Source organism: Leishmania mexicana, chromosome 34 (genome assembly GCF_000234665.1).
Source record: "Leishmania mexicana MHOM/GT/2001/U1103 complete genome, chromosome 34".
Classification (NCBI taxonomy): Eukaryota; Euglenozoa; class Kinetoplastea; order Trypanosomatida; family Trypanosomatidae; genus Leishmania; species Leishmania mexicana.
The window spans coordinates 1,828,560-1,850,399 of NC_018338.1; the positions used below are offsets into that span (position 1 = coordinate 1,828,560).

The 21,840-nt window shown below is 56.4% G+C and overlaps 4 protein-coding genes across 4 annotated transcripts; all 4 read left to right on the top strand.

The window, feature by feature from the left end:
* Positions 1-6,750: 6,750 nt before the first annotated feature.
* LMXM_34_5010 (putative protein kinase) lies at positions 6,751-7,929 on the top strand (the record flags this gene model as incomplete). The annotated part of the gene is made up of 1 exon (XM_003879445.1): positions 6,751-7,929. One exon carries the CDS (start codon positions 6,751-6,753, stop codon positions 7,927-7,929), a length of 1,179 nt encoding a protein of 392 aa, XP_003879494.1.
* A 3,551-nt stretch (positions 7,930-11,480) lies between these two features.
* LMXM_34_5020 (conserved hypothetical protein) lies at positions 11,481-14,177 on the top strand (the record flags this gene model as incomplete). The annotated part of the gene is made up of 1 exon (XM_003879446.1): positions 11,481-14,177. The coding sequence occupies one exon, from the start codon at positions 11,481-11,483 to the stop codon at positions 14,175-14,177; it is 2,697 nt and encodes an 898-aa protein (XP_003879495.1).
* Positions 14,178-15,013: 836 nt separating this feature from the next.
* On the top strand, positions 15,014-16,609 carry LMXM_34_5030 (conserved hypothetical protein; the record flags this gene model as incomplete). The annotated part of the gene is made up of 1 exon (XM_003879447.1): positions 15,014-16,609. The coding sequence occupies one exon, from the start codon at positions 15,014-15,016 to the stop codon at positions 16,607-16,609; it is 1,596 nt and encodes a 531-aa protein (XP_003879496.1).
* Positions 16,610-17,982: 1,373 nt separating this feature from the next.
* On the top strand, positions 17,983-19,677 carry LMXM_34_5040 (putative polyadenylate-binding protein 1; the record flags this gene model as incomplete). Its single annotated transcript, XM_003879448.1, has 1 exon — positions 17,983-19,677. One exon carries the CDS (start codon positions 17,983-17,985, stop codon positions 19,675-19,677), a length of 1,695 nt encoding a protein of 564 aa, XP_003879497.1.
* Positions 19,678-21,840: the final 2,163 nt, after the last annotated feature.

The following is a 21,840-nucleotide window of genomic DNA, read 5'->3' on the forward strand; positions in this document are numbered from 1 at the left end:
CTGATTTTTTTTCTGTGCTGGCACACGCGTGCGTGTGCGTGTGTTGTCAACTGTATCGCTGCGTTTTTTTTGTGTGTTTTCCTTTTTCATATGTGTGAGAAAACTCCTCGCCTCGTTCTTCCGACAACATGCTGAAGGAAACGTTCGCACATGAACGACGGGGTCTCACGTGACGTTTTCTCCTTGATTGCCTTGTGTTCGTTTTTAAACGCTCAATCATTTTCCTAGTTACGACTGCCATCATTATCACAACTATGATTTTACTGTTATTTTATTTTTTTTTGTGTGTGTGTCTACTGTTTTGTGTATTTCATCTCCCCACCACCATCACCCCACCTCTCCTCTCGTTACTTCGTGACCGTTACCGTCTTCAAGACGCTATCCTTTCTTTCACAGTTTCACTTTTTGTTTTTACGCCTTTGTCTCTCTCACTCTGTGCGCCTGCAGCACTTCACTTTTTTCTCTACTCCCTTTTCGTGTGCCGCCTCATTCGTATCTCGGTTTGATTGCCTCACGTCTGGGTATTCTTGGATGCTTCTCATTTTTAGGTCTTCTTCAATTTATTATGTGCCTCTCCCCCACCCCTTCTCGGCTGCTTTATGTGCGCATGCGTGTGGGCTTTTCTCTGTGTCATGTTTTATCTTTCTCTCTTCGCTCTCACTCTCTGTGTTGTAGTTTTTCTTGGCTACCCGCTTCTTGCATGAGATGTTTCTTCTCTCTGATGACACTACAGACGGCTTCCCTCTACTTGACGAACAAGGGCCTAACTTCTGTCTGTCCTTTCTTTTTTTCCTTTCCTTTCTCTAGCGTCGATTCCGCTGCTTCGCTCGTTGGCTCTTTGTCAGTCTCCACATACTCTGGCCTCTGCATCTCTCTTCGTCACACTTTCTCTCACACAGTTTCTCGCTTGCGCACCATTTTCGTTTTTCTTTTTCCTTGGCTTTTTTTTTCAGCTCACATCCTCCCCTTGACTCGTCTTCGGTGTTCGAAATGGAAGCTTGCGAGGGTGGGCGGGCGCTGCCGCGACGCTGTAGCCTGGTCGATTGATCACGGGACGTGCGCAGATGGGCGAGTAAATGTCTCCGTACCCGCCTCACCAGAGCTCCAACCGTCTAACGCTTTCTTTTTTCGTTTGCTCTCTTCTCCGTCCCTCTCCTCCCCCCCGACGGGTCTCCCGACCCATCGATGTCTGCTTGTGCACTTCCCCCTTTTTACGGTGTTCTCTTTTTCCCTCGTGTCCGCCCAGCGAAGTCTTCGCATGGTGCAGATCACGCCTAAAAAAATGGTGTCGTTCTCTGTTGCCTGCCGGACCGGCAGGTCAGTACCCCCGACGCTTATCCTCACTCTCTCGGCGCACCCTGCAAGAGGCCAAGCACCGCACGCACTGAGCAGCACCTACAGCGGAAGAAGAACGACAAAGAGGGCGCGACTAAGGAGCCGGAACACAGCAAGCAAGAGGCGAACAAGAGACAGAGACGCCGATGCGGCGGGAGGCGGAGAAGGGGAAAAACAAGTACGCCAGCCGTCACACGCACCAAAGTCCCTCTCTCCGTCTTTCCATGATCGTACGCACACGTACAAGAATACACTCAGGACATCTCCTTTTCACTTCCGCGAGCAAAAAAAAAACAGAGCGGCTTCACGGGTGCTGTGTGACCTGGTCTGTCTTTTATCTTTTTCACTTCGGCGTGGGTCACTGCTGCCGCTGCTGCTTTCTTCTATACTCTACTTTGACGCACTTGTTTTTTTCTCCCTTTTCTCTAACACGACTTTTTCGAATCTGATTTTTTTTTGTGACTTTTCCGTTTTATTATTTTTTTTTGCCCTCCCTCTTCCTTGTTTCATCCTCCCTCACTGGATTCATCTTTCTTCTCTCTTTCTCTCTGCCTCTTGCTGCTCTGTACCCCGATTTGTAGCGAGCCCGTACTTGTGTGTACGTGTCCGTGAACACTTTTTGAATCACGCACCCCTCTATGCGTGTGTGGCTCTCATCGCTGAACATTTCTCGTCTGTTTTCTGCTTTAATTTTTTTTGTTCACCTTTGCTTGTGACTTCTTTCACACCTCCATCCCCACTGTGCCACTAGAGGCTTCTCTGGGCGTGCTCCCGCGCGAAGTACCCCATCACCCGTCAGGTACCGAGATAGACGCTGCGCTTGTGGGTTCTGCTCTCGTGCGTTTGACTCGGCACCTCACGGCAGTGACGAAGCTCAGCGTAGCGCCGAAACTCACTCGCTGGATCATGGATTTCTCAGACGATTGCTCTGTCTGCCTTCGCTTCCGCCAGAAGAGACCAGAGATGGCCAGCTTTACACGCCGAGTCCCACAGGAGTCTGTTCGAGGCCCTCTTCTCTCCACCGCTGTAGTGGACTCGCTGAGTATGGGGCTCCGCAAGACCCGCGGACTGCACTACGCCTTCTGTCCTGATGGCCTCACACTCCTGGCCCCCTCCTCAGGCGAGGATGCCATACAGGTCACGCTGCGATTCGCCCTCTGCGTTGCGGAGCACACGACACTGAAGCGCTTCATGGGGTTCAATGCCCACGCCCACCCCAAAGCCCAGTGCACACCCCTCGGCGCCGAGTGATCACGGCGCGGCCAAGCTCACTATCCACTTCCGGGGGGGGGAGTGCGGCCCGTTTCGCGCACGTGCCTGGAAGAGGACCGCTGCCCCTCCGCCCTCCCGGCGTGGACCCCCAACCCATCCGCGACGCTGGCCGACACGATGCAGGGGTTACCGAGGTAGCCAGGGCTCGGCTTGTCGGGTGCGGGGCTGTGTGCTCGCGCGAGTGGGGCCCGTCAAAGGACCTGCTCTGCCCTTTCTGCGTGGCGCTGCGTGCGCCGCGGGCAGGAGGGCCGTTGGGCGCACGCCCCCGGCTCGGCGGCGGGGCGGTTCATCCCAGGGAGAGCCAGGGTTCGACCGTGGCGCCGCAGGAGTCGGTGTATTGTGGCTGGCGTGCGTGTGTTTGGTGATGGCGGTGGGGTTGCGTGTCGTACGAAAAAGAGTTTCTTTTCTATTTTTTTTTGCTGCGTGCTCTATTTTCTGATACCGCATTGGGAGGGTATAGCGGACGTTTTCTGGTGGAATGCGAATTCGAAGGGTGCGCGTTGGCAAGGCACGAGAAAAAGAAAGGTGAACGTTGAGGCGTCAGTGCGCCCCCCCCTTCCCATTTCATGCTTTGATGTTGACGTGTCCAGGAATGCCTCACTGGTGTTTTGCCAAACCTACTCTTGCGGTGGAAAAAAGTTCCACGGTGACTCGCCTTTTTCTCCTGCGCGCTGCCGCCCCCGAAGCTTCTCTTCAGGTGCCGATTGGGCGTCATGTCTACAGGAGGACCTCGAGCTTCAGAGGCAGTGAAGAGCCTAGCGATGCTGACCTGTGGGTTCCTGCAAAGGACGCCCTTTCTTCTTTGGTTTGTCGAGGATGAAGGCGAGGCCTACTGGCAATCAGTGAGAATCAAAGGATGGGGGAACGGTAAGCAGAGCAGAGCAAAGCGTGTTGTTTGCGACGGTCGAGACTACCTGAGGCAGTTTGGGGGATGACTATACGTCGCTTGTTCTCCCATGGTGACACGCAAAGACCCATATGAGTGAGAGCTGGTGTGTGTGTGAGGGGGGGGGGCAGGAGGGCCGTGAAGCACAAACCCAAAATACGGAAAAGCGAAGGAAAGCACTTCGCTCCCGTCTGCTGGTGACGTATTTTTTTTGGTGTGTGTGCAGAGACTAAAACAGAATACATATGTATAATCCGAAAAGAACAAAAAGGTGGCGAATTCACCGAGACGCAGCGAAAACAAAAAGCTAAAAGTATTGTGACAAAGTGTCTTTTCTGGCTCAACGTCCCCTTTCCTACTCTCCCTCATTTTCACCGGAGCCATACGGCTACATGTGCCCGCAGCAGGAGGGGTGAGCTGATCACTGGATGGGACGATTAATCTGGAGTCGTGTGATGACTTGTTCGTGTACGTATGCTTGTGCTTTTTTTTCTTTTCACCCCTTTCGCATTGCACTCCGCTGTTGATAGTATTCCTGTCTTGGTTTCGCGGCCTATTCGTGTACTCTGGCTTCGTCTCGACTTTTCCTTTCTCCACTCTTTTCGAGCATTTTTTTTCATATGTTCTCGTCCTCGCTTCGCTCGCGTGTGTGCTTGTCGCTGCGCTGTGATGGCAAGCGGTGTGAGGGAGACGGAGCGATGCCAGCACAAGCGAACCCGTACACCCACGCATTCACCGTCAGTCGCAAGAAGGTCGCAGAGGGGGAAAAAACAGCCTCTTCTTTTACAGCTCCCTCACATTGTTTCTTTTCCTTTTACTCTCTCTCTCTCTACGTGCGTGTGTGTTGATCGACAACGACGCGGACGTTTTTTTTTTCTGTTCCATTGCTGCTTTCCGTTAACTTTTCTCTCTCCCCCGCTCTCTCTCCACCGATCGCACACCCAGACAATAGAAAGAGACGGAGTAAAGCAAGACGTCAAAGCAGGATTGAATGCACTGTGCTTTAGCGTCGCCGGTGCGCGTTTCCTCCCTCTCTGTATTACGCTCTATATCTTCCAGCGTTCTGCCACGTGTCCTCGTAAGACGCCTTTTTTCGATTCAATGGTACGCCGACCTTTTTTCGTTTTTTTTTTGGTTCCATAACAGCTGATTTTCTGATTTTCTTTTCCTTGTGATTCTCTTCTTTCAGCGAGCTGTCTTGGTTTTCCTCCGCATCGTCTCTCTTCTGCTTCATTACGTCACGTGACGGGAGGCTTGCAATCATGTCCCTATTTTCCCTCTGTCGGTCGACCCCTTCAGCTCCGCTCCCACCCTTCTCTGACATATTCCGCGCCCTTATCTGTTAGGCGGTGCCCCGAAAAGGAAACGAAAGGTGAGGAGGAAAAGCGTCACACGAATGCATAACTGCCGGCAGGTTTGACAGTGCCGCGCAGTACGCTAGCACTCTTACGCAGCAATGAAGCGATGGGGCGGGGTCCAAAGAAAAAGACATGCTGAGCTTCCGAAGACAAGCAGGAAACGAGGGAAATGAAACGATGTGTGTATGTGTATGTGCTCTAGCCGACGCTGGGCCACTTTCATCTGCATCGCCCCTTTTCACCTGACCGCGTCTCCAACTGGAAAGAGAAAGTAAAAAAGACGAAAAGACAGCTGACGAGTTAGTTCTCGGTTTTCTCTTGTTGTTTTTCTTTTTTTTGTTCCTTACGTGGCCTCGTGTTCATCACTCTCCACTCCTCCCTCCGTGCATATGACCTCGTGTGGCAGTGTGTACACGCAGCTGCATCTTGGCTTTCTTTGTGTGTGTGTGTGTGTTTCCTTTTTGTTTTCACTGCTGGTTCTTTTGTTTCTCTCTCCCTCGCTTTATGTTTTTCTTTTTTTGTTGTTGCTCTGTGGCTCCGCTTGTTGTGTGTGCCAAGGCACATTCCACAGCAAGCGAAAAGAAGATACAAGAAAAAAAAAGGCACGCGCTGCCCAGAAAACAGCACCCCGGGGAAGGGGCGCCTCTCACTACTCCCCCCCCCCCCACACACACACACACACATTCCTTTTCGCGACAACCAACCGCTCCTTCTCTCCTCCTTGGTTTGTTCTGTTGCCTCTTCGGCTTTCCGTTTTTCCCCCGTTTTTTAAATCTCTCTCTCCTGTTTTGTTCTTGCTTCGCATGGGCCCATGCCTTTTGCCGCCTCGAAGACAAAATATGTTGGCACCACGTCTTGTGCGTTTCCTGTGGTCTTTCACCAACGACAACACCGCTCACAACTCTGCACCGCCGACGCACGCATGGAGTTCGAGAAACGAAAAGGCGCTATGGCGAGCATACAAGAGAAGCGTACTCGGCCCTACGGACGTCTGAGGTGCAACGTGGAGGGTCATCTTGTGTGGTGCCATTGTTTTCAAGCGGCCAGCGATCCGGCGTGAGACTTGCACAACGGGCAGCGTGCCATTCTCATGCAGTCTTGTCGCGCTGCCACTGGGCAGTTACGGCCTCGGCTTTGCCGCTCTCCGTCCGTGGCTCTCTGCACGCCCCCTTTCTCAACCATCACTCTTCTGTCTTCTCGCTCTCTCGTTGTCCTTTTCTGCGCTCGTGGTTTTTTTTTCACCCTTTCCCAAAACCTGCGACTCACCACTCCTCACATCCTGCGCCCCCCCCACCCACCCCCACACACCCGCAGAAACCGACGCGGACGTTATATATTATGTGAATCATCCTGGAATAGCATCGAGAGGCCCGAAATACAGATCGAATCCTCGCATCCTTTCCTGTACGTGCCCACACCCATTTTCTTGCAGTGTTTCTGCGCTCTCTCTCTGCCTCTTACAGTCACTACCTTCTTTGTATTTTGTCCCACTAGCTTCCCCGACTTGGTCGCTCTCTCTGCCTCTTCGTTCACCAACATCCACTGAGCTCACGCTTTTACGTTGGTTTCAGCACTCCACGTGGAGAGCGCCAAAACTTTATTTTTCGTCAGCTCGGTTTCCTTTGCTCCACCCGTCTCTCCTACTGTCTTACGCGACCCTGCTGCTGGCAGCTTGGGGGAGAGGTGGGGCTTTCGAGTGAGTCACATGGCCGGTGGCACAGAAGCAACGATCGCACTCGCCGGTTGCTTTCTGCCAATGTTGTTCTCTCCTTCTTCTCGTGCATCTCTCTCTGTATTTCTTCTTGTTTGAGCTGCTCCGCCGTGCTGGTGCCGCTTCCCGTTTCTTCCCGCCTCGTGTTTCCCACTTCTCATCAGTGGTGTGCGCCGTGGGGACGCGCGATGCAGAAGTACCAAATCTTAGGCAAGAAGGGCGAGGGCACCTTCAGCGAAGTGCTTCGTGCACAGGACATCAAGACGCAGCAGTTTGTAGCGATTAAGTGCATGAAGAAGGCGTTCAAGTCCAAGGAGCAGGTAAACCGGCTTCGTGAGATTCAAGCGGTCCGGCGCCTGCAGCCACACCCGAACATTGTTGACCTGGTAGAGGTACTCTTTGACCGTAGCACTGGCCGCCTCGCGCTTGTCTTGGAGTTAATGGATATGAGTCTCTACGAGCTCATTAAAGGGCGGAAGCAGTACCTGGGCGAGGAGAAGGTGCGTTCGTACATGTATCAGCTGCTGAAGGGGCTCGACCACGCTCACCGCATCGGTGTCTTCCACCGCGATATCAAACCGGAGAACCTTCTCATCGACGCTGAGGGCCGTCTCAAAATTGCCGACTTCGGCTCTTGCAAGGGCGTCTACTCGAAGTTGCCGCTCACAGAGTACATCTCCACGCGGTGGTACCGCGCCCCCGAGTGCCTGCTGACGGATGGTTACTACAACTACAAGATGGACTTGTGGAGCGCGGGGTGCGTCTTCTTCGAGATCATCGCCCTCTTCCCCCTCTTTCCCGGCAGCAACGAGCTGGACCAGGTGCACCGCATTCACAATGTTCTGGGCACTCCACCGACCGAGATTCTCGACCGCTTAAAAAAGTTCGGCACGCATATGGACTACGACTTCCCCAAAAAGCAAGGCACCGGGCTCACGAAGCTGCTGCCCCACGTCTCCGCGGAGGCCTTAGACTTGATGAAGAAGCTGCTCACCTATGACGAGGAGCAGCGCTGCACCGCAAAGGAGGCACTGCGGCACCCGTACTTTAGCAAGCTGCGCGAGGCTGATAAGAGGAGCCACCGCCTTAAGCACAGTGCCAGCGTCAGCAGACCGACAACCGTCACGGACGACGTGCACGCCTCGACGGGTCTCAGCAGCAGCCCTCGCAAAACCACGAACGGAATGCCCTCGCTGAACAGCACGCTGACGGCAAGCCGAAAGCTACCGGTGATTGACGGGAAGTCACCGACAAAGTCCTGCACCCTAGTCTCCAACCAAAGCACGCTGCACCAAGTGCACGGAGTGGTGGCGACGTCCTTCTCAGGTGACGATCTAGTCGCCCGAAGCCTGCCAAAGCTGATATAGAGGTGTCCACTGAAGTCACTGTCATGTGTGCGCTGGCCGTGTCTGGTACACTTTTTTTTTGGGAGGGGTGCCTGGGTGTATATGCCCATATCTGCACTTCGCTTTGACGACTTGTTTTCGTCCCTTCCCCTAACTCTGGCGCCCATGTCCCGTGAGCAGGCACTCTCGCGCTTTCTCCACATCGGCTTCCTTCTCCTGCACCCGACTTCTCTTCGTTGCTTTACATCGCCAGCTCAGACATCGACAAGAGGTTGGGAGGCGGCCCACGTCTGATGTATGCTTGTATCTCATCTGCCGGTATTGTGTTGTGTGGAGAAAGCCGTTTTCCTGAAGGAAAAGAGCTAGTGGGCCGCCGCGAATGGTCCGAGAAAACTCGACGCGGTGCTGCTGGGTGTGCGCGCGAGTGAGACGAGCCCAGATACACTCGTCTTTGGACCTTGAGGAAGGGGCGAGGACGTAGAAGAGGTGCGCGGGAGGGGCAAGTGATTGTCGGAGCGCCGTTGTCCGCCCCCTTGCATTTAGACTCTGTTTCATTGGTCCGTGGTTAGTCTGCGTCTGGTAGAGTTACGTTTTTTTTTCTGTGGGACCATAGCTGCCGTGTGGTGTCTTCCTCTCTTGGAATCCGTAGCGAAATGGAAGACGACACTCGCGCAGGAAACGGCTGCGGCTTTGGCTAGATGGCGTCGTGTTCTTGAACGTGTGATAGCCGAGGGGAGACGAAACAAAAACAAAAGGCGGGCCGTCTGTTCTGCCGTGACTGTAGCGGTGCTCAGCCTTTGCTGAGACCTCCCTTCTTAGTTACATGTGGGTGTTCCTTCTTTCGGTCGCGCCTTCTCTCTCTCCTGTCCGTCGTGCAGCGCACAGTACGCCTTTTCTTCCCAAGCACCTCTCTGTCGTTGCCCTTTCCGATGTCGTCTCCCTTTCGCGCCGTGGCTGACACGTCTTTTTCCATCGACGTCGGCAGTTCATTGCGTGCATCCTGTCGCCTTTCTTTCCGTCCCGCCTCCTCCTCTGCTGACGTTTCGGTTAGGCGAGTGTGTGCATGCTCCAGAGAGCCTTCTGCATAGCAGGAAGGAGAGAGGAGCAAGTGGTTGTGGTTGGGGGGTGGCGGGACAACAGCAGCGGTGGTGATGGCAATGGACAGGAGTTGCCAGCTCCTTTCTTCTCACTTTGATGTGTGTTTCGCCGCCACCACTGCGTTTTTCTACGTCTCTTGTTCGTTCGCATCAATCGTCTTTCGCTAAATGTATGCCTTCATCGTCCACAACTTCTGGGCGAGAGAGAGATGGCGAGCGCGAGAAGGCCCCTTCCCTCCAACAACAAAAAATATGTTGTGTGCATTACGTCTGTTTTTTTTTTACTGCTTTCGCTGTTTTTTTTTTTTCATTTTCGCTTTCGTCCTACGCTATTCCATTCTTCCACTTTTGAGAGACGAGAGAGGGATTGAAGTGTCTTGTTCACGGGTACCGTTGCGCATCTATGTGTACGTGTATGTTTGAGCAGACACTTCGCATCTGTATTTGGATCATCTGCTGCCTCTTGTTGTCGATGGCGTGGCGCCTTTTTTTCGTCTTCCAATTTTCGGTTCTTTGGCACATTCATCTTTTTCTTTTCCCCTCTCGCATTCTGTTTTTGGTTTCCTCTGTGCTTTTCATAGAGGCGACGCTTTGTTCCGCTCAGCTGAATTTCTCTTTCACGTGCATATTCGCATATCTATATCTATATATATATAGATATCAATCTATAGCTGCCTCTCTCGACCGAGTGTTTTTTTTCTCCGGTTTCCTTCTCTGCCCCTCTCTCTCCTGCAGATGATTCGTCACGCTCTCTCGTTTTGTTTTCTTCTCTTTTCCCTCACATGTTCTTTTTCCTTTGTGTGCTTCCCATTCGTTGTAGTTTTGGCTTGTCTGTATCCTCTTCCTGCTCCCCGGATGACGGCGGCACACACTTCACGGTGCGTGGTATCACAGGGCCCAGTACACCCCCACTCTGCGTGTATGGGATGACGCCATGCGGCCCCTCACCTCGATCCCCCTCCCTGCCAATGCCAGAACTCGCCTTCCGCTGGTGCGGACAAGGCCAAGCACCCACGACGTAGCGGAGGTCGGAGCGATGTACCACTGCTGGCGTCGGCGGTGCGGCCGTGGATGCCGCTGTGCGGGAGCGGGGAAGCTGAGCCATGCCCCGAGGAGGGATGCAGCAGGGGGTGGCGACCGGCATGAGGGGGGAGCCGCTGTGAGGCCACCTGCGAGGCGAAGGGAGTGGGGTGGGGAGGTTGGTAGAGCACGAGACAGGGGGGCCGTGCTCTCAGATGGCTGAGTGGGGGCGGGCTGCTGCAACGCATGTGTCCACGACTGGCTCGCACCACGCTGATGGGGCCTGCGCGCTTGCGGGGCTCGCGTGGCGTGTGATCTCCTGTGCCGTGTAGTGGAGAAGAGACACGGGAGGAAGGCAACCGAAAAAGAAAACGTCGCTCGAGTTTTCGTGCGCGTGTCTTCGTGTCTCTCTTGCACTGTCGCACGCGATCGCTTTTCGAATGTTTGTGAGGGACTTTCTGTATATATCAGTTTGTTTGGTAACAACTGTGCTTCTCTGCTTGCGCGCACCCCGTTAGCCTCCCCTTTTTTTGTTTACCTCAATAGACTTGTGGCTTATGTGTGTCTGTGCGTGTGCGTGTGTGCTTTCCGTGTTTGCGTGCATGCGCACGTGAGCAGTGGAGGTGCGCGCCAATCGTCGACAGTAGACGAAAAGAGGCAACAACAACTAGTGAAGAAGCCGACAAGGGCAAAGCGAGAATGCCCTCTCTTCCTCTCTCCGAGTCTGTGCTTATCGAGTGAGGAAGAAGAATCGACTGCTCTCCTCTGTGGAATTCGGGGGTACAAGTGGAATACACACACATCCGTGAGGACCAAAGCCTTCCACGGGTCGGTAGTCGTTGATTCTCAGCCCACCGCGTTGGCGACGCGAACACAGGAGCGGTCTTACCGCATGCCATTTTCGCATGTCTCACCCACTCGCCACTGAGCCTCACTTTCCCTTTTGCCTTCCGATGGGACCGCCGCACGACTTTCCACACGGCACAGTGCGTGTAGGTGTGCTTTCGGCGCTGCGTTGTCTTCTCTCCCTCTGGTGCACCATCCTGCCTCCCATTGCAGTGTGTGACCCCTGTGCCCAGCGATCACGGTGCTGGAAGGATGCACTGCGGCCCGCGTGGAATCTTGCAAGGTAGCGCAGGGGCCTTGACGTCCACGGTGTACGCTGCGCTCACCTCGAAGCGGCGTGTCTCGATTGGTGGGCGCGCCAGCCCTCTTGGCTTCTCTAAGCCGCCGGACAAGCATCCTCGTATCAAGCAGGGAGGGACCGGCGGCGTTGCCCAGCACGTTCCTGGCACCACGAAGCTCCGCTACACGAACCGAAAAGGGCGCACCTTCACCTTTTCGATTCCGGTGGCGCAGCTCACCCATCCTCCTGTGGTGCGGCGGGGTGCGGCGACGGATGGATGGCATGAGATCGACACAAGCTTCAGTGATCTTGGCGATCTTGAAGATGATATGCCAAGCGAAGTAGACGAATGCCTTTCGGCCGCCTCTGTTGCCGGCGATGAGGGCGTTGTGGAGTTGAATCAAGAGCAACTGCGGTCATTGCAACAGGCGTTTGTGCGACTGTGCAAAGACTATGTGCTCATGGACACCAGCGGCATGAAGATGTCGATGATGTACAGCGAACTGAACAACGGCCCTGACTACGAGCTCTTCGATCGAAAGACCCGCCGTCGCCGACACTGGCTCGCTATACGGCATCGCTACGAGGATGTCAAGGAACTGCTGTGGCCCTCGGATGCTGCAGCGGATGATAGCGACGCGCCAGCTGCATCCGTGGAGGACAGCGAGCGTCAACAGCAATGTCCGCTGGCAGGCGAGTCGCTGCCGGTGTTGCCGATCGCGGACATGATGGAGGCGCTTACATGGTTAGAGGCAGCTTCGACGTTTGCGGTTCAGAAGCACCGGCCCTTTGACACCTCCGACGCTTCTGACTTTACGCCGTTGAACCTGTCGAGGGAGGTGCGCATCGTCGCCTCGTGTGTCCGCGCTGCAGGGCCGTCCAGCCTCCTCCCCAGCGTTGCACATGGGCCGGCAGATAAGCCACGCGGAGACGCGGCGGACGCCGTGGCTGATCGCTTCATATCGCTCGGCGCGTTGTGCGCGAACCACGGTGTGTCCTTGTCGGTCGCCTTCGCTCCATCAGTGTCTACCTCCTGCGGTGCGGCGACCTCGTCCGCAATCGCTGCCGCCGCCTCTGTGCAGGCGTGGCTCTCCTCGATTCCTGTACTGTCTCGCGTGAAAGACGCGATTCGGGTGATCGGAGTAATGCAGGTCTTCTCACAAGGCAATGGGGATAGCGCAGCTGCTGAGCTGTGGCGCTTCAGCAACGCGGATGGCGCCCTCGTGCAGGAAGCGCTGCTCGATGCGTTGTGCCGAGTCGTGCCTGCCTCTCTGTTCTCTAACGCTGCGGCCCTCGAAAATGTCGATGAAGCAGAACTGTGCGTCTTGCTGCGGTACGTGACAGAGATACACGAACAGAATGCTCCTTTCTTTCAAGTGATGGGCGGCAGCGAGGTGGCGTCCATCCCGGAGCGCGCGGCGACGACTGAGGGTCGACGAGTGCTGCAGCACTTCACGCGCCTGGTGCTTGCACGATGCCGCCGCCTTTTACACGGTCACGATGGCCCTCCGGCCACTCTCTTAAGCGGCGACGCGGAGAGCATTCCATTTGTGGACTTGCAGTCGTATGCCGATCACAACCACCCGGAGGTGCGCGTGCATGAAAGGATCGGCCGCGCGAACGCGCAGGGGCTTCGGTATGCGCGCCTGCAGTCCACGGCATCCACGACGATGGCAGCGCTCCTGAGTCGGCTGGAAAGCGCCAACCAGGGAATGGCGGCCGGGGCGCAGGGTCTGCGGTGTGACCTCCTCCGGCACCTCGCCCAAAAGGCAGCCCTCGGCAAAAGCAAGTTAACGCTCGAGGATGTGACACGCGCGTTGCCGTTGTTGGCAGCGCTAATGTGCAAGACATCGGAGCAGCAGGTCAAGTCCACCTACGAGCACCTGCTGACGACCATGTCAACCACAATAGGTGTCGCGCTGCAGCAGCCGCAGAAGCCCGCGTGCATTCTCGCTCTCCTCGAGGGCCTCGCCGGCTGTCACTACGCGCCGAGCTCCTACAAGCTGCTGGAAATGGTAATGCTCCGGATGATGATGTGCGGCGCCTTCACACTTAGCGACGCTGGTCGCTGCCTCACCGCCATGCTGCAAGTGGTTGGCCCACAGAACGTTTCCCAGTCGGTGAAGCAAGCCATCGCCATGCGCGTGGTGGCTGCGGTGGATGCGAGGTCAGACAGCACTGCGGCGGATGTGCTGGCGGTACTTCGGGCACTGCGCTACAGCCGTTATTCGTCGTTTGCCTCTCTCGTGTGCCTCGTATCGAAGTCGCCGCTCATGGAGAACACAACGAACTGGCGGCCGTCGGAGCACGTGCGCTATGCTGTGCTGCTGGCCGCCGCCGCTGCCGCGGGGCTCGAGACGGAGGCGAGCTCTGAGCTTTGTATTCTTGTGTCCACCACCGCGCGGGAGCGGCTTCTGCTTGGCCTCTCTCCGACGCACCCCCCGTCTTCTGCAGTGCCGTCACGGTCGCCAGCGTGTGTCGGGGAGGACGCATATCAGGAGTGTGTCACTGCTTGCGCTGCGCTAGACATAAACCCTGCACCCCCGGCTCTGACAGCGTGGGCACATGCGGACCTTGACGGGCGTCCCGTGCATTCCCTGTGCACTCCTGCGCTGGCAGTGAGCACGATGGAGGCTCTTGAGGCCATCAACCTTGCCCCATCCCGGTGGTACAGCGCATACGGCAACTACCTGACTGACGCCCTGGAGCATATGCAGCGACGGCCACTGCTTGAGGACGACGCGGAGACGGCGGTGAGGTGCTTGCACCTCCAATGGGCCCCCGGAGCGGTGACCAGGCTTGCGTCAGTGCTGCTGGAGCACGAAGTGGTTCGTCTTGACCAAGCGCTCACCAGCGGCGCCGTAGCCCGCGACGGCATTCGAACGCCGCCCGTGTGCACCTTCCAGCAGAGATCACTCGAGCGGCAAGCGTTAGAAGGTGAGACGGAGACCCGTCTTCTACGATACTGCGCAGCGCTGCAGCACTCACCCAGGGGAACGTTGAGCACCGGGTCCGCAGAGGTATAGCACATGCCGTCCGTAGCCGTTGCGAACTCTGCTGTGCCAGCTCCACGCTCTTGTCGTCGCACTCCCCATGCCTTTGATCACCCTCCTTCTCTCCGCAGCGCTGGGCTGTTGTCCCGACTTGCACCCCTTCCCACATCTACATCATCACAGCTTGTGTCTCCTAAGAAAAATGCAAAAGTGGACGACAAACGCGTTCCACGCAGAAAAGCACATGGAAAACAACGACTAATCGTGACAAGCAGGAGGCGTGGCGCAACCGCTCCGTGATGCCGCCGTCATGCCAGCGCGGCACGTGTGCTGAACTGTGGCACGGCTTTATGATTCTTGTTATATCTCGCCAACCGTGGCGGCTGCCGACGCCGTCATCGCGTAAGGGATTCACCGCCAGCGAAAGGGCTGAGTGCATGACTGCTAACTGCCCCCTTCCTTCCCCTCCACGCTTCCCCTCCCCGCGGATCCCATATGATGTGCCGGTGTGCGCCAGCGGCGTCGGTGTGTTGTCGCTGTTTTTTTTTGTAGTTGTTTTCGACAATCTACACCCCGTGCGCTCCTCCTCCCCTGTGAACTGAAGTCACCTCTATTCCTTTTTTCGCGCTGTACCGCGGCCTCACTGCTCCGCAAACGGCGCCGCTGCCATCATCTCCACTGGCCCTCTTGGCCCCTCTTTTTCTTTGAACACCACGCTGCGCTGCGAGATTGAAATGACGCATGCGGTGGAGTCGGGCGGGGCATCGGCGCTTCGATACAGCAGCAACCGCAGCTCGAGCAGCACGCGGGCCACACTGCCTCGCGGTGCTGCCGCTCCAGGAAGGGGCGGCAGCGACAAGGCAGTCGGGATGTTGTTCTTCTCGCAGACACGGCAGCAACTGGAGAAGCTAAAGGTTAGCAATGGCTTCGCCTCCTCTTATGGTGTCGCGGCGCAGGCAGTGCTCCAGGGCACCGGACGAGACCCAGACGCGTACCGCAAAGTTGTCGAGTTTGAGATGGATACACCTGCCGCGATGCACGCAATGATGGCGACCACGCGGAAGCAGAGCCTCCACCGACCGCTTCGGCGACAATCGACTGCACGCATTACCGTATCTCAGATTTTGCCGCGTACTGTGGCTCCCAGACACCGCAGCAGAGATATCACCGCCACAGGAAACGACTACTTGGCTCGCTTACAGAGCGAGCTAAACGCGTGTGACACATTTCAGTCGCTGCCGAGTCCCCAGCCGCAAGCTAGCCGGCAACATCGACGGTCCGCTTCCATGACGGCGGCGGCGTTACCCTGCCCACGTCGACCCAAGGGCAGGGGCAGCGGCCGCCGTCGACAGCCCTTGAGAAGTACTACACCTTCGCTAGGAGTCACAACGCTAATAAAGGAATGGGTAAAGGCGGTGGAGGAGAAGGCGGCGGCGGAGCTGACGAAAGGGTCGGCAGAGGTGTGCATGAAGAAGTCGCTTTTCAACATGCCCGCCTTCTGGATGCTGCCGAGCTGTGCTGGCCAGCAGTCGATGGACTCGTGCGTAGCGCGGCTTCGCAAGAGCAAATTCAGACCGAACTCCGCCTCCTCGATGCCTGACGAACCCTGCGCAGCGGCAGCGGGTGAGGACGTCGCAGAAGAAGCGGCGGCGCAGCCGCCGTGGAGGCGCCGTCTGCTTGCCGAACCGATTCAGAGCTATCGCGTGCTGAAGGACGCAGTGGACTCTCCTGTCAAGCCGACACCGTTCTCGCTGGCCCCGCTCGTAGGCTCTGCGCGTATTCGCCGTGATAACGTAGAGAGGCAGCGTCATGGCTTCGAGCATCAGCGCTTCAAGCTGCAGGGTGAACTGGAAGACAAGCTAGAGTGGCGCAATCGATGCCGCTCCGCTTTGCTGCGGCACAGTAGCGCCGAAGACGGAGCTGGTGTCGTGCCCGCCCACTCCCCTTCAACAGCGCCGTGGACGCCGCAAGGTGTCGGACAGAGCACGCTGCACACACCGCTGCTTGCGGAAATGTTCGGAGGCCCCGCTAAATCTGCCCCGCGATCGCATCAGCTTGTCGCGTCGCCCCACTTGTTTTCGTTAGCGCTCGGTAGTGTCTGGTCTCAACAGGCGGCTCGACAGGCGGTGCAGCAGGAGAAGATCCGCCTCGCTGCGCTGCTCCAGTCCTTTATGGTGACGTGCAGCGCTGCCGCGCTGACCCTCGCCGCCATGGAGGAACTGCGCGCTGAGACAATTCGACGCGTGTGGCACCCTGAGGAAGATGCGGGCAGCCACCACGCCATTCTCCTACATCGCGAGGCGTTTTTGAAGTTTTTGTGGGGACGCTATGAAGCGCACACAAGTGGGCTGCTTGGGGCTGTGGACACGGTGCGTCCCATCGACATTATCGACGCGATACCGTCACAGGCGGAGGCATCTTTCGCCAGGTACGCCTACGAAATCCTCCCCACCCCTGTCGTGTAGAAACTTTGACGTGTTGGTCTGCGACGGTGCGCGTGTCCGCGGCGGTTTCAGGAGACTTCGACTTGTGGTGCACTCATGTGTTCCACATGAGCGTTGTCCCCCTTCCCCTCTCACCGCTCCCCTCTCTCGCGCGCAGTTTTCGCTTGCTCCCATCCTGTTTACTTTTCACCTGTATTTTTTTTCTTTCGCTTCCTGGAATGATCTGTCTTCCTACTGTGCGGCTGACTTGTTTCGTTTTTCTGTCACTCCGCGTACCCCCTAGCATGAAAGTGTCAGCGCACGCCACATGGTATCGGGCCTCCCGCCCCCGAGCCCCCGTCTGTGATGATGTCTCTCCCTCCCTCTCCCTTTGTTGATGTTCGTTTCGCCCCATTTATCTTGACGCCACTCCAACATGGCTTTCTCGCACACTCTCCCTATACATACACACAACAACAGCCACTGATGTCTTTGATTGCTTCCACTTTCATGTCGACCCCCTCCTCCTCCTCTTCATGTTTAGCTGCCTCTATACGTTTTGGGTGGCTTTCAGCTGGATTGGTTTGAGCCCACAGCCGCGCTATTCAGTCGCCGGATCACAAAGGCGTGAGAGTGGCGGCCTGCGGCCGCACCTGCATACATGTTCTCGTTCTTGATTGTTTTTTCTCTACTCCCTGTGCTCCCTCCACGTGTTTCGTGGAAAGGCGCGGCGACGCGCGCGGTGAGAATACCCGACTGCGCACAAGACCAACACGCAGACGAAAAAGGGGACCCCGGAAGCGCAAGCGCGTGTGTGCTTGCACGATACAGATGTTGCGTGTGCTGCAGTCAAGCAGTGGACGAAGGAAAAGGGTTAATGAGGCCCCTATCACTCCCGCCCTCGTTTCCGCTTCTGCATGGTGCCGCATGACCCCCGCATGGTTTGACGTCTCTTTCGTCGTCGCCTCCAGTCGTCTGGCATTGCCCATTCTCTCTCCCTACCCACTTTTTTCTGGTTCCCCTTCTCTCGCACGCGTGTACGCCACACGTGTATGTCCTGGATGCCAACGCGATGCGCGTCTGCGACTCATATGCGCCGGCATGTGCCGTCTGGCATACGACTGCGGCACCGCCGTTCTTGCCCCATACTCTTTCCCTCGCGTCCACACACGGGCCGTCAGCACGACAACATTTGACCCTCCCACGTCGTTCGCTCATTTCCTTTATTTCTGATTTCACGCGTCAACACGCCGTTCTTTCCATCAAGAAAAGAAAAACAACAACGCCCCCCCTTCCACCTCCACTGCCAGTGCCACTGCCACTGCCACACACGAATTGAAAGAAAACGAAAGCAGCGCCGTCGCTTCGTGTTCTTCCTTTTCCCTTTTTTATTTCATTCTCTTCATTTCACTCAAATGACTGCTGTTGTCCAGCAAGCGGCCGCCCCAGTGGCACATCAGCCGCAGGTGGACAAGCCGATGCAGATCGCTTCCATCTACGTCGGAGACCTTGATGCTGCCATCAACGAGCCGCAGCTGGTGGAGCTCTTCAAGCCGTTTGGCACCATCCTGAACGTGCGTGTTTGTCGCGACATCATCACGCAGCGCTCGCTGGGCTATGGCTACGTCAACTTCGACAACCACGAGAGCGCGGAGAAGGCGATCGAGTCCATGAACTTCAAGCGTGTTGGTGACAAGTGCGTACGCCTCATGTGGCAGCAGCGCGACCCCGCCCTCCGCTACAGCGGCAACGGCAACGTGTTCGTGAAGAACCTGGAGAAGGATGTGGACAGCAAGAGCCTGCACGACATCTTCACCAAGTTCGGCTCGATTCTCTCCTGCAAGGTGATGCAGGACGAGGAGGGCAAGAGCCGCGGCTACGGCTTCGTTCACTTCAAAGACGAGACATCCGCCAAGGACGCCATTGTGAAGATGAACGGCGCTGCCGATCACGCTTCAGAGGACAAGAAGGCGCTGTACGTGGCCAACTTCATTCGCCGCAATGCACGCCTTGCTGCGCTTGTGGCAAACTTTACAAACGTGTATATCAAGCAGGTGCTGCCGACCGTGAGCAAGGAAGTCATCGAAAAGTTCTTCGCAAAGTTCGGCGGCATCACGTCCGCTGCAGCCTGCAAGGACAAGAGTGGCCGCGTATTCGCCTTCTGCAACTTCGAGAAGCACGACGACGCCGTCAAGGCGGTCGAAGCGATGCACGACCACCACATTGACGGCATCACGGCACCTGGTGAGAAGCTGTACGTACAGCGTGCCCAGCCGCGCAGTGAGCGCCTGATCGCCCTTCGCCAGAAGTACATGCAGCACCAATCCCTTGGTAACAACCTGTACGTGCGCAACTTCGACCCTGAGTTCACGGGCGCGGACCTGCTCGAGCTCTTCAAGGAGTATGGCGACGTCAAGAGCTGCCGTGTGATGGTGAGCGAGAGTGGCGCGAGCCGCGGCTTCGGCTTCGTGAGTTTCTCGAACGCCGACGAGGCCAACGCCGCTCTGCGAGAGATGAACGGTCGCATGCTGAACGGCAAGCCCCTCATCGTGAACATTGCTCAGCGCCGCGACCAGCGCTACACGATGCTGCGCCTGCAGTTCCAGCAGCGCCTGCAGATGATGATGCGCACGATGCACCAGCCAATGCCGTTCGTCGGCGGCCAGGGGCGTCCGATGCGTGGCCGCGGTGGTCGCCAGCAGCTGGGTGGCCGCGCGCAGGGCCATCCGATGCCGATGCCCTCACCACAGCAGCCGCAGGCGCCGGTGCAGGCGCCGGTGCAGCCACAGGGTTTCGCCACGCCGTCGGCCGTCGGGTTCGTGCAGGCGACGCCGAAGCACTCCCCCGGCGATGCCCCGGAGACGCCGCCGCTGCCGCCGATCACACCACAGGAACTCGAAAGCATGTCGCCGCAGGAGCAGCGCGCTGCGTTGGGTGACCGTCTCTTCCTCAAGGTGTACGAGATCGCGCCAGAGCTGGCGCCGAAGATTACGGGTATGTTCCTCGAGATGAAACCAAAGGAGGCGTACGAGTTGCTCAACGATCAGAAGAGACTCGAGGACCGTGTGACGGAGGCGCTATGCGTGCTCAAGGCGCATCAGACGACGTAAGCGAGAAGCCAGCAGGCGCCGTTGTGTCAGGACTGGGCAGAGGAAAGGCATGCGCTCTCGCATAACGCGCCTCACCTCAGCGGTTCTCAGACTATGGGCCCCTTCTCTTCTTCCCCGCCACCTCATCCCTCTCACGAGTCTGTTTGCTATGGGGCCGTGAGAGAGGGGTTGGGTGGGCGGCTTTGTGTGTGTGTGTGTCTATGTATGCGTAAAGGTTGACGTCGTGCTCGTGTTGTTGATGCTGATCGGGAGAGGGAGCGGAAAGCCTCAGGGATAACTAGGATTGCGCTTTGTTTTTTTTTTGCTCGCACAATTCTGAAGTACTGTAGGCCACCTTCCGCTCCTTTGGCTTCTCTCATGATGTTGGTGCCTCCCCCCTCTACCGCGCCCCCTCCCACCACCACCACCCACTTCTGTTTACAGATGAAGGATGAGTGGCTAAGTCAGATAAGAGGCGCGTAAAAGTGATGGCGCTGTGCTCTCTCTCTCCCTCTCCATTTTTTCTGTCTCGTGTCGTGCCTCTCTTTTTTTCTTCTCGCGGTCATGTCAGTCTCCAGCCCCCTGCTTTCGTCAGCGTCACCCTTCCCTTCCACAACCTACCTCTTGTAGACGTGCATGGGCTGTGTGGTGAGAGCCGCAGGGACGCACAGAAGAAAAAGAGGAGGAGGCAAATTCGTGTAAGAGTGACGGAGGACGAGAAGAGCGTTGGCGGGTACGATAACGAGATGCTCCGAAATCTGCGGCCCCTCCCTCTCCCCTCCTCCCTCCCTGCGGCCGATGAGCACGTGGACAAGCCGACAGAACACAAGAAAACAAAAAGGAAATAAACGAAAACAAGGAGAAAAATCATACAAAAAAAGAAGAAGTTTGGGAAAGGAAGTAAAGCGGCAGAGGATGATCGAGCACGAGGACGGGCAAACGTTGGAAGCATCGTAACGTCCGTCGTGGATGCCACATGTGACGTGCACGGGCTTTCTTTTGTTTTATTTTGCCCGCTTTCCCGCTCGGCCCTTCGCTATTCCTCTCCTTCTTTTTTTTTCCTCTCAGTCGATATTTTCTTTCTTCTGTTTCTTTCTTTTTGCCTTTTGTACGATGCGCGCGTGCGCCTTTCTTTCGTTTCTTCGGCCTGTTCTCTCCCTCTGTGTTCTCATGCCCCTTTCTGCGTTGTCCTCCGTCTTTGCGGTGCCCCTCTTTTTTTCCATTTTGTACGTTCCTCCTAATATTTTCTGATAAGCCCATTTAACGCACGAAAAAGAAAGCTGTAATGACACCAACTCTACACACCGACAAGAGAAAGGGAAGACGGCGCGGAGCAACCCATTCCTTTTGCTGCTTGAGAAGCAGGGGGACGGGTTAAAGTCCTTCATGGTCGAGGCGCGCACGGATTGCGAGCCAAGCAGGTGTGCTTGCATCTTGCATGCGGTTGTGAGTCCTGCTCTGGCAGGCAACGGTTCTTCGTGCAAGGTGCGTGCCCGAGGTGCTCGTGAGAGCTCCTCCATCTGCTGTGCCTCGGCCGACGACTGCGGCGACTTGCTGTGAAGCGACGTGTGCCGCCTCCCCCTACTCGCAATAGTGCACCTCTTTTGTTTTCTCTCACCGTCACAAGGAACATATTCATCTGCCCTCCTCTGCCACCGGCTCTTCTCCACGGTTCTCGCACGCGTCGTGTGTGATATGTTTCACGCACCCCAAACCCCGTCACACATTGTCTCTCTTATTTTCTTCCCGTCACACCGCGTCTTTTCCATAGCCGTAACGAGGAGGGAAGGCAGCCAGGCGAAGGCTCACACCCAAGTAGATAAGGAAGAGTGAGGCAGTTGCTGCACGTCTCTAGTTCCTCGTCACGCAGTGATCGAACATTTTTTTTGTTCCAGCTTTCACAGACTTTCTACCTGCCATTCTCTTTCCCTCGGGCTCACTTGAAATCACACAGCACCGGAGCCGTACACACCGCATTTGGCGGCTCACTCGTGTCAGAGGCGTCGCATATCATTTTGGGGTGGGTGGATGAATGGGGAGTCGCTCAAAGAAAAAAAATAGAGCAAGGCAACAAATTCAAAAAGCCCTTTCTTGATTGGCGGACGTATCGACGGTAAGACGGCGGAAGAACGCGCCTCTCAGGGAAAAAGCACACCGCCTACACACCGCCCCGCCATCTTATCC